General features: G+C 33.4%; 1 protein-coding gene across 1 annotated transcript in view; it reads right to left on the bottom strand.

The window, feature by feature from the left end:
* Window positions 1–322: 322 nt before the first annotated feature.
* LOC106105692 (proton-coupled amino acid transporter 4-like) overlaps window positions 323–14196 on the bottom strand; it is a 20874-nt gene continuing 7000 nt past the window's right edge. The window contains exons 2-10 of the mRNA XM_013286118.1: window positions 8909–8968; window positions 5904–6020; window positions 5511–5661; window positions 4757–4878; window positions 4412–4496; window positions 2728–2972; window positions 2346–2558; window positions 1604–1773; window positions 323–1097 (exon numbers count right to left, since the gene is read on the bottom strand). Coding sequence (XP_013141572.1) covers window positions 823–1097; window positions 1604–1773; window positions 2346–2558; window positions 2728–2972; window positions 4412–4496; window positions 4757–4878; window positions 5511–5661; window positions 5904–6020; window positions 8909–8958 — 1428 coding nt within the window. The 5' untranslated portion in view covers window positions 8959–8968 and the 3' untranslated portion in view covers window positions 323–822. The remainder of the gene's footprint in view (window positions 1098–1603; window positions 1774–2345; window positions 2559–2727; window positions 2973–4411; window positions 4497–4756; window positions 4879–5510; window positions 5662–5903; window positions 6021–8908; window positions 8969–14196) is intronic.

A 14196-nucleotide genomic window follows, 5' to 3' on the forward strand; every position in this document is an offset into this window, starting at 1 on the left:
TGTTGAATTCAATAAATTGTATGATTTTATTTTAATTGTATTATTTATTTTATCTTTATACACACACGTGCGCCTACCGTTATAAATTTTCATCAAACATTCCGTATACTTTGCTATTCTTACTTGCAGGCGTTAAAAACTTTTCCCTGTTATATAAAAGAGTCGTAGTGTGTCTGAAAGCTCTCTTTGAACCATTTTATTCTAGGTGAGTGGCAAAGGAAAGTTGCAACCTATATACATTTGAAACAATAAAGAAATATGAATATAAAATCGATGCATTATTCTTAAAAAATGGGAGATTTTAAAAATCAATAAAACCACATTTACATTTGTATTCAACATTTCTTTTTATTTAATATAAAAAGTGTTATTAATAATTTAGCTACCTTAATTAAAGCTTACTACTAGCGTTGGGTTGTACTGTACAATCGAATTTAAATTCTGTTATCAGTCTATACTAATACATTTTAACAACCGGACAGAACCTGTACTTTAATCACAATCATTTTGTTTCATCATTAATTCCTTCAATGTTTAAATAAAAAAAAACTATAGACGGCAACGCGTCTGCCTGATGATTACCATGACCATGTTGTTGAAGCTCTGAGCCCTCTTCTCTATTAAAAAGAATATTGTTTATAGTACAAGATGACAAAAGAGCGAGTGGGCATCTTAAATCGACTATGTTGCATTTGTAGAAGCGTTGTCTATCTATAATTGACAGAGGGAATGCACAGAAATAGGACGTTTTCCCTTGGTTTCCTGAATCTGTAACTTAATTTTTGTCATCACTAAAGGACTCTGAGAGCGATAAATTTTAATTTATCCAGTAACATTATAATGAACTTCGTGATTTCCCGATAAATCTTCTATCATTCCAATAATAGACACGTAGGAGCCAGATACTAAAGCTATGATCGAAATAATAGAGATTATGGTGTTCTTGATAACGACGTAGTTGAACTTCCCGAGGTCTCTATCCCAGAGGAACACGGTGTCCACGACCGCGGGGACGAGCAAACCGAGGGTGGAGAAGAAGATAGCCCCGGCGAAACTGATGACCAACTCTAGATTCGGGAAGGCGGCAGCGATTGCAACTGTGAAAGAATATGATTTAAAATATTCATACATTGCTCAATTAATAATTCATTTATAAGAGAACTGCATATGAATATTAAAACGGCATATTTAATATTCTTCGTGCTTGATCTACACAAAAGGTACCCCGTAGGTACTAATTAAAGATTGTGAGTTTGGCAGTATGTCATAATTTTCGTTCCCTTACATACATGTAATACATACAAGTATTATATCCCTTACATACAAGTATTACAATACTTGCACATGTTTAGAACTCAATGTTAGTTAAACAGACGTTAGTATTTATTCGCTCTTTTACCTATTTTCCGATTATTTTAATTCATCGTTTCGATAAACACAATGCATAATATTATCATACTAATATTATAAATGCGAAATTTTAGATGGATGGATAGATGGATGTTTGTTAGAGTTTGGAGCCTAAACGGCTGAAGGGATCTCGATGATTTTTATTCCGCGCAGACAAAGTCGCGGGCGAAAGCTAGTAAGCCATAAAACTCACCGCTAACTGTCACAATGATTGTTCGGATACTAATTTGAATGACGTTTTCGAATTTATTTGAACTCCTGTTTTGCAACATTCTGTTTACCATCTCCATTGGCACGTAAAATTGTAAGGCGTAAGAAAAGTATATAACAATAGCCATTATCAACTTTGCACTTTGCGCCACTCTGAAATAAATAGCAATATAACAAGTTATGAAAAGGTGGAATTAATCATTTATTTTCATTTCATAGCGAATTTGTTTATAAAATAAGAAATATTTTCACTAATGTTATCTAACAAAGATATAAATATTCGAAACTTCGGACTATTGTATTTTAATCTTACTAATATTATAAATGCGAAATTTTAGATGGATGTTTGTTAGCGTTTGTAGCCTAAACGGCTGAACGGATCTCCATGAAATTTGGCACAGGTTTAGAGCATAGTCTGGAAGAACACATAGGCTACTTTTTATCCCTGGAATAGTTACGGTTCCCGTTGGATTCATTAATTTAGTTTTTTAATGTTTACTCGATCATTCTGCAACGGTTTAACATATCTTATTGAAATTTGGCACAGATGTAAAACAAAGTCTAGAGTATACATGGGATAAGCTTCATCCCCGAGAAATGTCTGGTTCCCGAGGGATACTTAGATTTTTGTATTATAATTTATATAGTTTGTATGCTTTCTAATACCACGCGTACGAAGTCGCGGGAAACAGCTCGTGCATTATAATTTGTAGAAGCAAACTTACATTTCATCCTGAGGTAGATTGAGTGTGACGCTACCTTTGACGTCATCACCGTACTGCACATAGCCAAAGAAGCCAACAAATCCGTACAAAGTGATGACAATTATCATAGCTGTATTCCACACGCCGGGGCATCCAAGGAACTTTTGAGGCTTAGCCATTTCGTTCTCTACAGGCATCACAACGCCTATACCTTCCATAGCGAATATAACGGTACTGCAAATGATAGCTTAATTTAGAATATAATTTTATATACCTTGTATCTTTAAAAGGAAAGTGGCTAAAGCCCTAGTTTCCATACGTTTGGATAGGTTGGAAAAGTTTATGACGTCACTATATAAATAGACGATATTGTTTTAATCAATTTTTCGTATTTATAAATTACCTCAAAAACAAAGGCCACTGAGATACATTTGCGACCATTTCTCGGTCAGTAATCGGTGGCAAGTCCACGAACACGTAGTACAGGGTGATAATGAACACGATCACAATGAGTACATTAGCGAACGCTGAGAACGGCACTAAGTACTTCAAGTTCCTGATCTGACAGATCAGTACCAGTGGTACTAACGTCAGGGCGCAGTACGTCTGTATGGACAGTTGCAAGCTGGGATAGTACACGTCCAAAACCTTAAAACAAAAGATGACGAAGGTTTAAAAAAGTTAACATTTTGTAGTAAAATATATCTCTATAGAATCTCACATAATAAAATTTTTACAAGTGAGATACTTAAATCAAAAAGAGTAGACATACATCGAATTTAACAGTGGTAGCGCCCGCTTTAACATCTTAGCACGAATGGGCCGGCACGCCCGGTGTAATACCACGACCACACAGAAGACAGGCGTGAAATGGAACCAATGCCGTGTTTCGTCTGATGAGTGTGGTGCCGGAGGCCTAATTTAAGTCCCTTTCTTTATCACCCTTTTCTTATAAGCGGATGGGAAGGGGAAGTGGATTTGACGATGGAGCAGATGCATAGGAAGAGGAAATATCCTCTTTATGTGCGTCTCCTCCACCGTCGGATAAGGGTAGGCGACGCATCTTTAATTGCAGATGTCTATGGGCAGCGGTCGCTTCGCCATTTTGGCGGTTTCAGGTGGCCGCTTGCTCGTTTGCCATCTTATGTTATAAAAAAAAGAATTGAGTATTGTTTCCTTTTATCAATCAAGCAAAAAGTTGACATGTGATGAATGCCTATTTCTTTTACCTCGATACGTGATCGTACGAATTTGTAATCTCTACCCACCTTCCTGTATCACCGGCGTCCTTACTTTTATCAATGTGTAATCTTAATAAACAAGCAGACAAAACACCGGCTTTAAAAAATAACATGTCATCCACAAACACTGGATTTGCTTATATGATAGCATTTGTTGTAGGTAAAGTAAACAGCTAGGCGTTTTAATTTATTTAGTTTAAGTAAAACGTTTTTTTCCGTCTTGTAAGGCATGGATTGTATGAAGGTATAATTAAAGAATGACTCCACACATGAAACTAACAAACAAAGGATTTAGTGAAAGTTTGTAATGATCAACACTATGAAATTATTGATAAGAAAGTTTGTTCTGAGATTTGTAAAGTAGCACAACATTTGGTTTAGATTGATGTCTAGACAGTAGAGATGGATCAGTGCATGGAAATTTTTATGAATTCAAACCAAACATAGCTAAGGATCAAAGAGGTAGCAACGGTGGGGCAGTATGGGGTGCTTGTCCAAGGTATCTAAACCTTCTAAAATTATTCTGAATCAGTGACTGCACTGTACTGGCATAGGCAGAGTCAAAACTAAAAAAATATCAAGGTACTAATTACAATTTAATATCCTTAAGAAAGATAATCACACAGTAGACATTGACACAAAAATGCAAGGATGTCGATATCAATACCATTTCGGTAAGTAAATTGCTAAGTGGTAAGATACAATCTTTATAAATAATCCTATAATTAAAAACATTATATGAAACAGGAAATTCTAGAAGTTGAAACAAGGCAGCACGCGCTAAAACACGAGCGACAGCTTGTATACTTTGACATTAATCTGATTTAGATAATAGTTTATACAAACCTCCTTAAACGACGATCCAATAAAGACGACATAAACGCAGAGCACACTGAAGTAGGTTAAAAACAATGAATAATCTATTAACGACCTAAAACAAAAAAAGACTTTTAATATCTTGTCACAGTAAAATTATTTACAAAATAATTATTGTAGTATAAGTGATAAAATCAAAAAAGATAATTATTGATGACGAACGAAGTGATTTTAATTAAACGATTTCAAGAAATCTAAATTATAACAACTTTCAAAGTAAAATTTAACATAAAACAGTTCATTGGTAAAAACATAAACCATTATTTTTAATCATACAATACTATCTGAAAAATAGTAATAGAAAATAAATTTTACTTGATTGCTCCTCCCCATGATCGCATAGATTTTGGTCCGTACGTAAATGCCGCGCCGCAGGTCTCAGCAAAACTCATCGATGGTTTTTTCGCAATCACGCATAATTCCTGCGATGCTCTTACCTTAAAATTGAAACAGTATTTTTAACTTAAGACAATAAAATAACATTCAGAAAAGCTAGCAGTTTATTAACAGCAATTTTACTAACATACAGTGATTTAGGCCACAACAATAACATCTGTTGCACGAATTAGCTGAAAACAGACATTAAGTGGGAGCAAATGCTAGTGACTTCTAATATGTTTGTGTGCTAGAGGCCTAGTTTTTGCCCTTTTTACTTCCCATCCTTATCTTTTAAGGAAGGGATGGGAAAGTTCTTTTTCTGTGAGTCCTGTGAGACGACTAAACGTAGACAACGCATCAGGAAATATTTCATTAATCTGGTGAATTTAATAGGATGCTTTACTATATCCATCTTATGCTCCAAGATGACAAAAATGATCAGTTATTCCAAACTATGAATGTAAATAATGTTATTAAAGAGTAATAAAATCACAAAAACAGCTCTCAAGAACTACACGGAAATACTCCTGGGAATATACAATTCAAGACTAACAAAAATTATTCTGTATTTCTTGAGTTTTCCAAGTTTTATGTTTTTTATTAGTATTACTTATTAAAACTAAGTATAAATTCTCATAGAGGACTTCAACGGGTATATTTTAATTAGAATATAAGGAATTTTATAACTCACCAAAATATGAACAGTATGTGTACATACAAAGCCTGCTAAAATGGTCCCTATCAATCCTGTGACTAGACCAGAGTTCTTAAATGCAGCGGGCATAGCCAGGATTCCGGTACCGAGGCATGCCTTGAGGAGATGTAGAATAGACCCAAAAGTGCTGAAAAAATAGACAGCATTAGGAGATGTTGTAAAAAAAGTATGAAATCCGAAGATATAGTCCCAGATTTACGAAATTGATAGTGACTAACCTATGCTTTACCTTTTACTACCGTTTTATTTCTTCTTTTCTGTACACTTATATTATTCACAAGTCTTTCTATATTCTCTTTTCTTGGTCTTCCAAGTATTAGAAGTTTAAAAGCATTGCTTTTAAAGTATTAAGTTTTGATCAATACTTACGAATTTGGATGTGCTACTTCGCGGTGTTCAAAAGGATTGTACGGCTTGTCATCTTTAATATCTTTGGAAGATATGCTCAGAGACGATGGGAAACCTGCATTTGTTGTTAAATTTGCGCTGCAATAAAATGTAATGTTTATTTCCTTAGTTCATGAAATAACACCATATCAATCAAGATCGAGCTATCACAAATATTTTAGATCCCTCATATACGTATTATTTCAAGGAAATCACTATGACTGTGTGAACGTAAGAGATAATAGTTTACATAAATCAAAATAATTATGTCTTCTGATTTCAAATATTTTGGTCATCGGAGATATAAAAATAGTTTTACAATTGGATTTAAAACCCTAAGGCTAACGACATGAAATTTGTTACGGCCCGATCACATTGAATAAAATATACGAATGAGCTGAAATTATGATGGCTGACAATCCTAGACAAGCTATTCGCACGATATTTACCGTGCTGTTTACCAAAGAGTGTTTAAAAAGAGCGTGTGCACACTTTTGACTAACAATCGCACAACCGTTTCATGTTGCATTGATTCCTATGAGCTTATATGGTGTGAAGAGGCTGCGAAACAATCGACAATCACACAACACTGCGATAGTTTAGTCAAAGCTGTGCTCACGCTCTAAGCATACCATTAATAGTTAGTAATAGCTATTTTTTATAATATAAGGTGGCAAGCGGCCATCTGAATGGAATTTCCGACATTTCCCCTTCCTATGAATCTCCTCCACCGACAAATCCACTTTTCCTTCCCATCCTTTCCCCTTAAAAAAATGGTGGAAAGGAATAAAATTAGGCCTCCGGCACCAAACTCATTAGACGAAACGCGGAATTGCTTCCACTTCACGCCTGTTTTCTGTGTGGTCGTGGTACACCGGGCGAGCCGGCCCATTCGTGGGAAGATGTTAAAGCGGGCTCTACCACTGTATTTGCCATGACGTTGAGGTTAGACTTTTTTGTTATGTCATTCACACTGGTTGAATACACGAATGAGGAGCAACGTGAATGGGGTATAAATAACGGATAAAAATTACCGTCCGATAAGTGATTGAATCTCCAATACAAAAGGAGTATTGTTCTGAATAAAGCAAGTAATATGAAGCAATGGTCGAAATGCTTTTGATGTTACGGTGAAAATGTATTTACATTTTTTAAGCGGCTTTACGAATTATATGAATTCAGGTATCGGAAAACTGAAAGAGGATTTAATTTTAGCGAATATTTTCTATAGAACGCAGTTGAAAGAAGGAAATTGATTTGAAAGAGATGAATTCACTGCAGTAATTCCTAAGAAATAGTAATTTTGTTATTTAAAATAATAAGCAACCGCTTGTTCGATTACTAACTTTAAACTTACTTATATTGTAAAATGGAAACTTTGAAGAGATCGATATTTGCTAAGAGTTTGTAATCTAGACTGCTGAACGGATGTCGATAAATTTGGCACAAATGTAAAACATAGTCTGGACCACATAAGCTACCTAATTTTTTTTTAATTCCGTGCGAACGGTGTTACCGGCGAAAGTTAGTTAAGTATTAATTATGGAAGTTTGGATTGATGTTTGTTTACACTAGCGGATCGGATATGGCAGAGCACATAGGTTTCTTACGATACTGCGCGGACGGATTCACAGGCATTTAGTTTATAAAACAAATAAAAATAAAACATACAATCAAAGTATACGTAATAGTAGAATGAAACAAGTGAATGAAGCATGACTAAACTTGAAAATATTTAAAGTACAAAGATCATCAGTACAAAAGGTTCCGGTCGACTGAACTCTCACGTAATTCCATAGAAAATTTCAAGGTAAACAATTGATAGAAATCTTAATTCATTTCTATTATACCGACCTACACAATACTTTACAGTACAATATAAAGAAGGCTGTGGAACATTAAATTAAAAAAAAAAAGTTCAGGTGATGATTTCATGCTGTTATTAAGTACGCGTAAAGACATGTTAGAAAGGAGAATATCAATTTCGACTATTTCTTAGTTAATAAAAACCATGTTTTCCTATTCTATCTAACTACTAGCTGTTCCCGTGCGACTTCATTCGCGTGAAATTATGAAAATTGTTTTATTGTTTACATTTGACAAATTTTCAATAGCAAATGTCAAAATGATATAACATGACAAACCTCGGCAATCTTGCTTCCTTGATGTTGGCAACAACTTATGGTCTCTTTCCTACAATAGGGTTTTTATCCAAAATATTTACCCACTAAGTTTAATGGCGTGAAATATATAGCCTATGGCGTGACCTGAGTGTAGAACTTTTTATTAAAGAAAGAATTATTCAAAAAATGCTGTAATTGCTGACATCTTAGGCAATAAAGAAGTGTGTGTTTACGCTTTATCATAATAGTATAGATCTGCAGGTAAATTATACTTGCATTTGTACAATTTTGACTTATATTAAATTAGTTAATACGTTTTAATCTGTGGCTTAAATAGATTGCTTCTGTTTGATATTTAATACAGATTTTGTTTGGGAACAAACTACTAAAGTTATGAAAAGAAAAGTATTTAATACTTATAATTAAAAGGCGACATTGATTTATTCAAAGTGAACATGACGTATTGAAAAGACTTCTCCTTTTCAATGTTCGTGTAAATGAGGTGCAAAAGATATGAAAAGACCTCAAAGACTTTATTTATTTGTATTCTCCGAGTTAGTAAATTGGCCCTTCAATAAGGCTGATAAAGGTTCTACAAATATATTGCGATACATTTAATGTAATGAAAATCTTTCGCGTTCTGTTACGCATTTATTTACAAATGCCGAAACATCATTCTTAAACTTTGGATCTTAAGGATAAGAAACAAAGTCTAAAATTGAATTGCGACTTCAAGTCATGAACACGAATAAGGGCGAAAGAAGTAAAATAAAAATCATCAAAAAGAACTTGTAAACTTATCGTAAAATTAAAAAAATATTCGGAGAATATTTTTTAAAGAAGATTTAAAAAAAAATAACTTACGTCGAGTTAAAGTTCTCTGACAACGATGGTTTGCTTTTCTCCTCCGTCATTATGTTTAATCTGAAAACAATAAAACAATTAACTAAAGATTGAATAAAACCTTTAGTACAAGTTTTAATAAAACTAACTATACCTATAGTCGACACTGAGTATACATGCAGAAGTAAATATGTATCCCTATACTGTCGAAAGTATAACTACAAATAACGCTTTTGGTAGACTGGCAAAATATCGTTTGAACTTGTATTAAAACGCACTTTATCTCTGTTTCTTCAATGAGTATGAAAGGGATGACAACATTTGGATATCGGTATAGGGAAACCCATCTTGTAACATAATCTATGATACTTTACATGTAGTATTGATTGATGAAATGATTGGTCAACGCTACTAGCAAACGCTTTATCAGATGAGTCTCTCAGATTATCGTAGATTAACCGTAGAGATTATTTGTTACTAACGGGACAATAAAATCTGGTGAATACTCAAAATTTTCCTGCATATCTTATCTATGTCCAATTGTTACCAGGTGCTCGATTTTAGAAACTAAACGAGAGAAAATCCGTAAAATATTTTCGGTTACTAAGAATTAGTTAGTACAAAAAAAGTACATCACTGGAATGGTCTTCTGTCAGCGAGTTACAGAGGCTAATCTATTTACCCACTTAAACGAAATTGGATGGTCTTTCTAGTAAATAATGAATTGTAGAATTTTCCAGTGGTAGAGCCCGCTTCAACATCTACGTCTGTAGTATAATAACAATAGTCTGGCTCGACCGGTGTAATACCACGACCACACAGAAAATAGGCGTGAAGTGGAATCAATTCCGCGTTTTGTCTGATGAGTGTGTTGCTGGAGGCCTAATTTTTGCCCCTTTCCCTTTCCACCCCTTTCTTAAGGGGAAAGGATGGGAAAGAAAAGTGGATTTGAGAATTTTAGGAAGGAGAAATGTCCTCTTTAAGTGCGTCTCCTCATCCGTCAATTAAGGGTAGGCAACGCATCTGCAATTGTGAAAGTTTGTTGGCAGCGGTCGCTTACCATTTCGGGAGATTCAGGTAGCCGCTTGCTCGTTTGCCGACTTTTATTATAAAAGTAAATTAAATCACTTGCAATAAAATATATAAAACAAAATAAATATGTCAGTCTGTAATCCGTACAGCATCGCTTAATAAATTTGTAGTTTTAGGATCAACAATTCAACGATATTAGGCAACCTTTATTGTACTAGATATATCTCGACGTAGATCCCTACATTTCTTATTTATCCAGACTAAATCGCTTACGCTATTACCGACGCAATAAACATTTTAGGTTACTTATTTCGGTATTTACTTTCATTCCATCCTTTATTTGTCGGTCTGTCTACATCTGCCAGTTACATATCCATTCTTTTCTTCTTAGTGTATCCTTTATCTAGATAATATTATTATTTGTAACCTATCTTTATTTTAGTTCTTATAGGATCGCAGACTTAGTGTTCTTTGGTGTTTCAAAATAAGAGTCCTTTGACACTCTTTGAGAGAACTTGTTATAGTCGCGGGCAAGATCGGTAGATTCCAAGATTTAGACATTCTTATTGGAATATTCCACACGTTCTCTTATTCTTGTAACATATACATATGTATCTATGTGTATCTAACAAGGTTTAGATTGTTTGACTGATTTTAACTTTTCTGTGTTTTTTTCTTTGCACTTAATAGTCTTATCATTTCATTTTGAAATTTCAATGTACGCTAAAAGGTTATATATTTTTAAAAGTGATTATTCCAAAGAAGGAAATACATAAAAAAATATACAATTCAATAACACTGAGTCGTAGATATGATATTGTGAATGTTCCGTTAATTTACAAATTATTTACTAGATTAATACGATATATTGAACTTTAACGCGTTTCTCGAAACTAATATAAATCACCTCACAATGTTTACACGAATTATTATCGAATTTATTTTTCGATGAAACATCACGTTATGTCTAAAATAAGAAATCGTACGTTATGTGTCACTTCAAAAAGCAAATATAATTTACTTTTTGTACGTAACACGTTTTTAATAATCACGTTTTGAATAGAACGAAAAAAATATTTTAGATTAAAATGAAGCGAGTGCTTATTCTTTTGGTTTAGATCACGTACTCTGCTGCATTTTATTCAAATAGTGTTTGTCGCTGAAGAGCGTAATAAACTCAAACTCATAATGAAGAAAGATGTTAAGAATGCAAATTTTCATTTTCTTAATGACAATTTAAATTACGTTGAATTAAAAATATACATATTGTTTTCATATTTTAAGTTACCTTAATTAATTATATTATGATAACATCAATGCTAAACGAAACATATAACTTAGGCCCTTTTTACACAAGGTGACGTAAATCGCCGCAACCAATATTTTGAAATGAATACTCGCGTCGTAAAGTTGAAATCTTTTACACGAGTCGTCTATTTGGACACTATAAACTGTGTAGATTTGCTCTGTTGACGTTGAAATCTTGTAAACTAGCAGCTAGCGAAGCATGATAGCAACTAAGGAACAATACATTGGAAAAACTTGTCTGTGTACAAACTGTAACAGATTGTATTAAGTCGCTTGGCGACTAAAATCGCCTGGTTTCGATTTACGTCTTCTCACGTACGAAAGGTCTTTTTAATCGCGGCCTTCGGGTTAACACCGGTCCAGAGATTTTATCGCTTGATTGACACACGAATCTAATCTACAGGGTCTAAGAAAATATGTTGCTATTATGTCTTTACAAATAGAAGTATAGCTTTTGATTTTAAAACGACAACAACAACGTTTTTATTCCATGAATATTAATTTCTTGGTATTATAGGATGAATCTTATAGGCATATAAGAAAATTAGAGTATCTGTTCTAAAAATACATGTTTTGAGAATACGCATTTGCGTAGATAATAACGAAAAGCCAATTTTACAAGATTCTGATGGGTCTTTGAGTGAAGGTAAATTATTTTAAGTTACATTTATATTAAAATTTGTGCCGCCAAAGTTGAGAGCGTTCGCAAGTACTTGGTTCATAAGTGTCTCGCGATTTCTGTATGGATTCGCGAAGCCTAATTTCATTGAAACAGCCAAGACCGTGTGCGATTTAACAACCGCGCGACTAACCACTAGTGGAAATAGACAGTCTCAAATCAAGTCTAATTTACGAATAATACATATTTAACTTATAACAATAAATAGACTTTCCATTACTTGACATTTAAGTTAATCATAACCTAAGTTATTTCACTATTTACTTATTTCTGTTTAATATTTAACTATGTCTTTCGACTGCATCGTCACCTCCTTCGGGTGGGATCGTGGTCAAGCGTAACAAATAATAAAAAAAATGTTCAATATTTCTATAAATGGATATGCTATGCAGATACGAATTAATACATTATTATTTACAAACAGATATTTTTAATATAAAACAAAACATTTAATATGAGGTTACAAATGAAGAAAATGTCTCGCGGAGTCGTCAATTCAGTCATGAGCTATGATATTTTTTACTTGCGCAATACATAGAAATAAATAACCTACCAGTATTATTTTTCAATCCATATAAATTGTTTACATTTGTAATTAAATCGTAATTGTGACACCGCTAAGAACGGCAATTAGTGCACATTCCTAACTGTTTACTTGTATATAGAAACCAGAAACGTACACCTAATATCGGGAGAAATACGGAATAATTTCTCGCGTACTTAGAAGGTGAAGAATTTTTTTTACTTTCGTTGACAGGCTAAAGATAAAAAAAAAATTATAACAAAGAACACGACACGTTTAATTTTTTAATACGATATTATCCTTCGGAAAAGCCGCCACAAAAATTACGTATTAATTGCTACAGATCACCTGCCTACCTATTACATGAAAAAACAATTTGTCACCGACCGAACTTTCGGTTTCGTCTTCGGCCCTAGTTTCGTCTTGAAATTCGGTTCGGTTTTCGGTTCTATGGTATAGCCGAAATTTTCGGACCCGCTGTAAATGTTCGCGAACAGTTCTACGAAAGTATAAAAGTTTGAATATATTATTTATGTATTGTAGTTTATCACTTTTTATTAATACAAGGCTAAATGAAAAGGAAAAAGTAACAATGCAAGGTTATTGATTAAAGAAATCAAACTTTGCGAATGAAAAATTATAGACAACTTCGTCTGGTTTTAAAAATAAAATGATTTTTTAAATAACAAAAAACACTATTTATGTTTAATAACGTACATTTATTAATTTAATAGGAACTACCGTAATTGTTAAAAAACAAAAAGAAATGTATAAACATTATTGATCACCTCCTATTAATATTAAATGAAATAAATTTATTAAAAACGATAAATACTCGATCAGACTTGTTCTAGATGACGTCACAGTGTGATTGTATAATGCATAAAAGAGGTAAGATAGTTAACTTATATGCCAATAAATTAATGGTGCGACTTTTCTGCACACTGTACTCATAGAAAACAGATGAGTGTATCGTACTTTACTCGCGTCGCATTGTATTACGTATAAATATGTTAATAGTATATAGAAATATTGTAAAGATTTGAATTCTTGTGTTTTTGTATTTTTGTATGTATTGAAATAACTCAAAAACTACTGGGCCGATTTTAAAAATTCCTTCACAGTTAGAAAGGTAATTTATCGTGCATATAAGTGAATACTAATTTACCCCTGACTTCGCCCGCGAAGAGTGAAGTGAAGCTTAGCCTCGGTGTTCTTCCAGACTATGTTCTACATCTGTGCTCATAAGGATTTGTTGTTCACTTTATACATAGTAAAATATCCATCCATTTATACGTCCAACCAAACATTTGCATCTATAAATTTAGAAGTAACAGCTCGTGCCGAGGCTCCTGTGGGAGCCCTCGAGATTAGTTACTCATAAACGAAGTTTAGGCTAAGCGCCATCTGCGCTCGGCCACCTCAAGCCCGGTGAATCTGTAAATGTCTCTTCAAGGCAACCAGTGTTCAGTCACAAAAAAAAAGTATAAGTTTAAAAATTATTTAGTATATTCGTGTGATTAGTACGATTGAGTTTATTTCTTTAGCATTAATTTTCAAAAATAGTTTAGTTTTATAGTTTGTTTGGCACAAAAAATTAAACATTTTAAAATAAAGTTTTATTGACACAGTTATAAAGGAGGTTACACAGCCCACAGATAATAAACCACGATTTGTTTTTTTTCTTTATCTTAGCCATCAGTAATTTTGTAATCAACGGTTTTTTCCTGTATTTACTGTGCTCGCCATTCTTTGAAGAACACATAA

This window comes from Papilio polytes, unplaced genomic scaffold (genome assembly GCF_000836215.1).
Source record: "Papilio polytes unplaced genomic scaffold, Ppol_1.0 DF822733.1, whole genome shotgun sequence".
Classification (NCBI taxonomy): Eukaryota; Metazoa; Arthropoda; class Insecta; order Lepidoptera; family Papilionidae; genus Papilio; species Papilio polytes.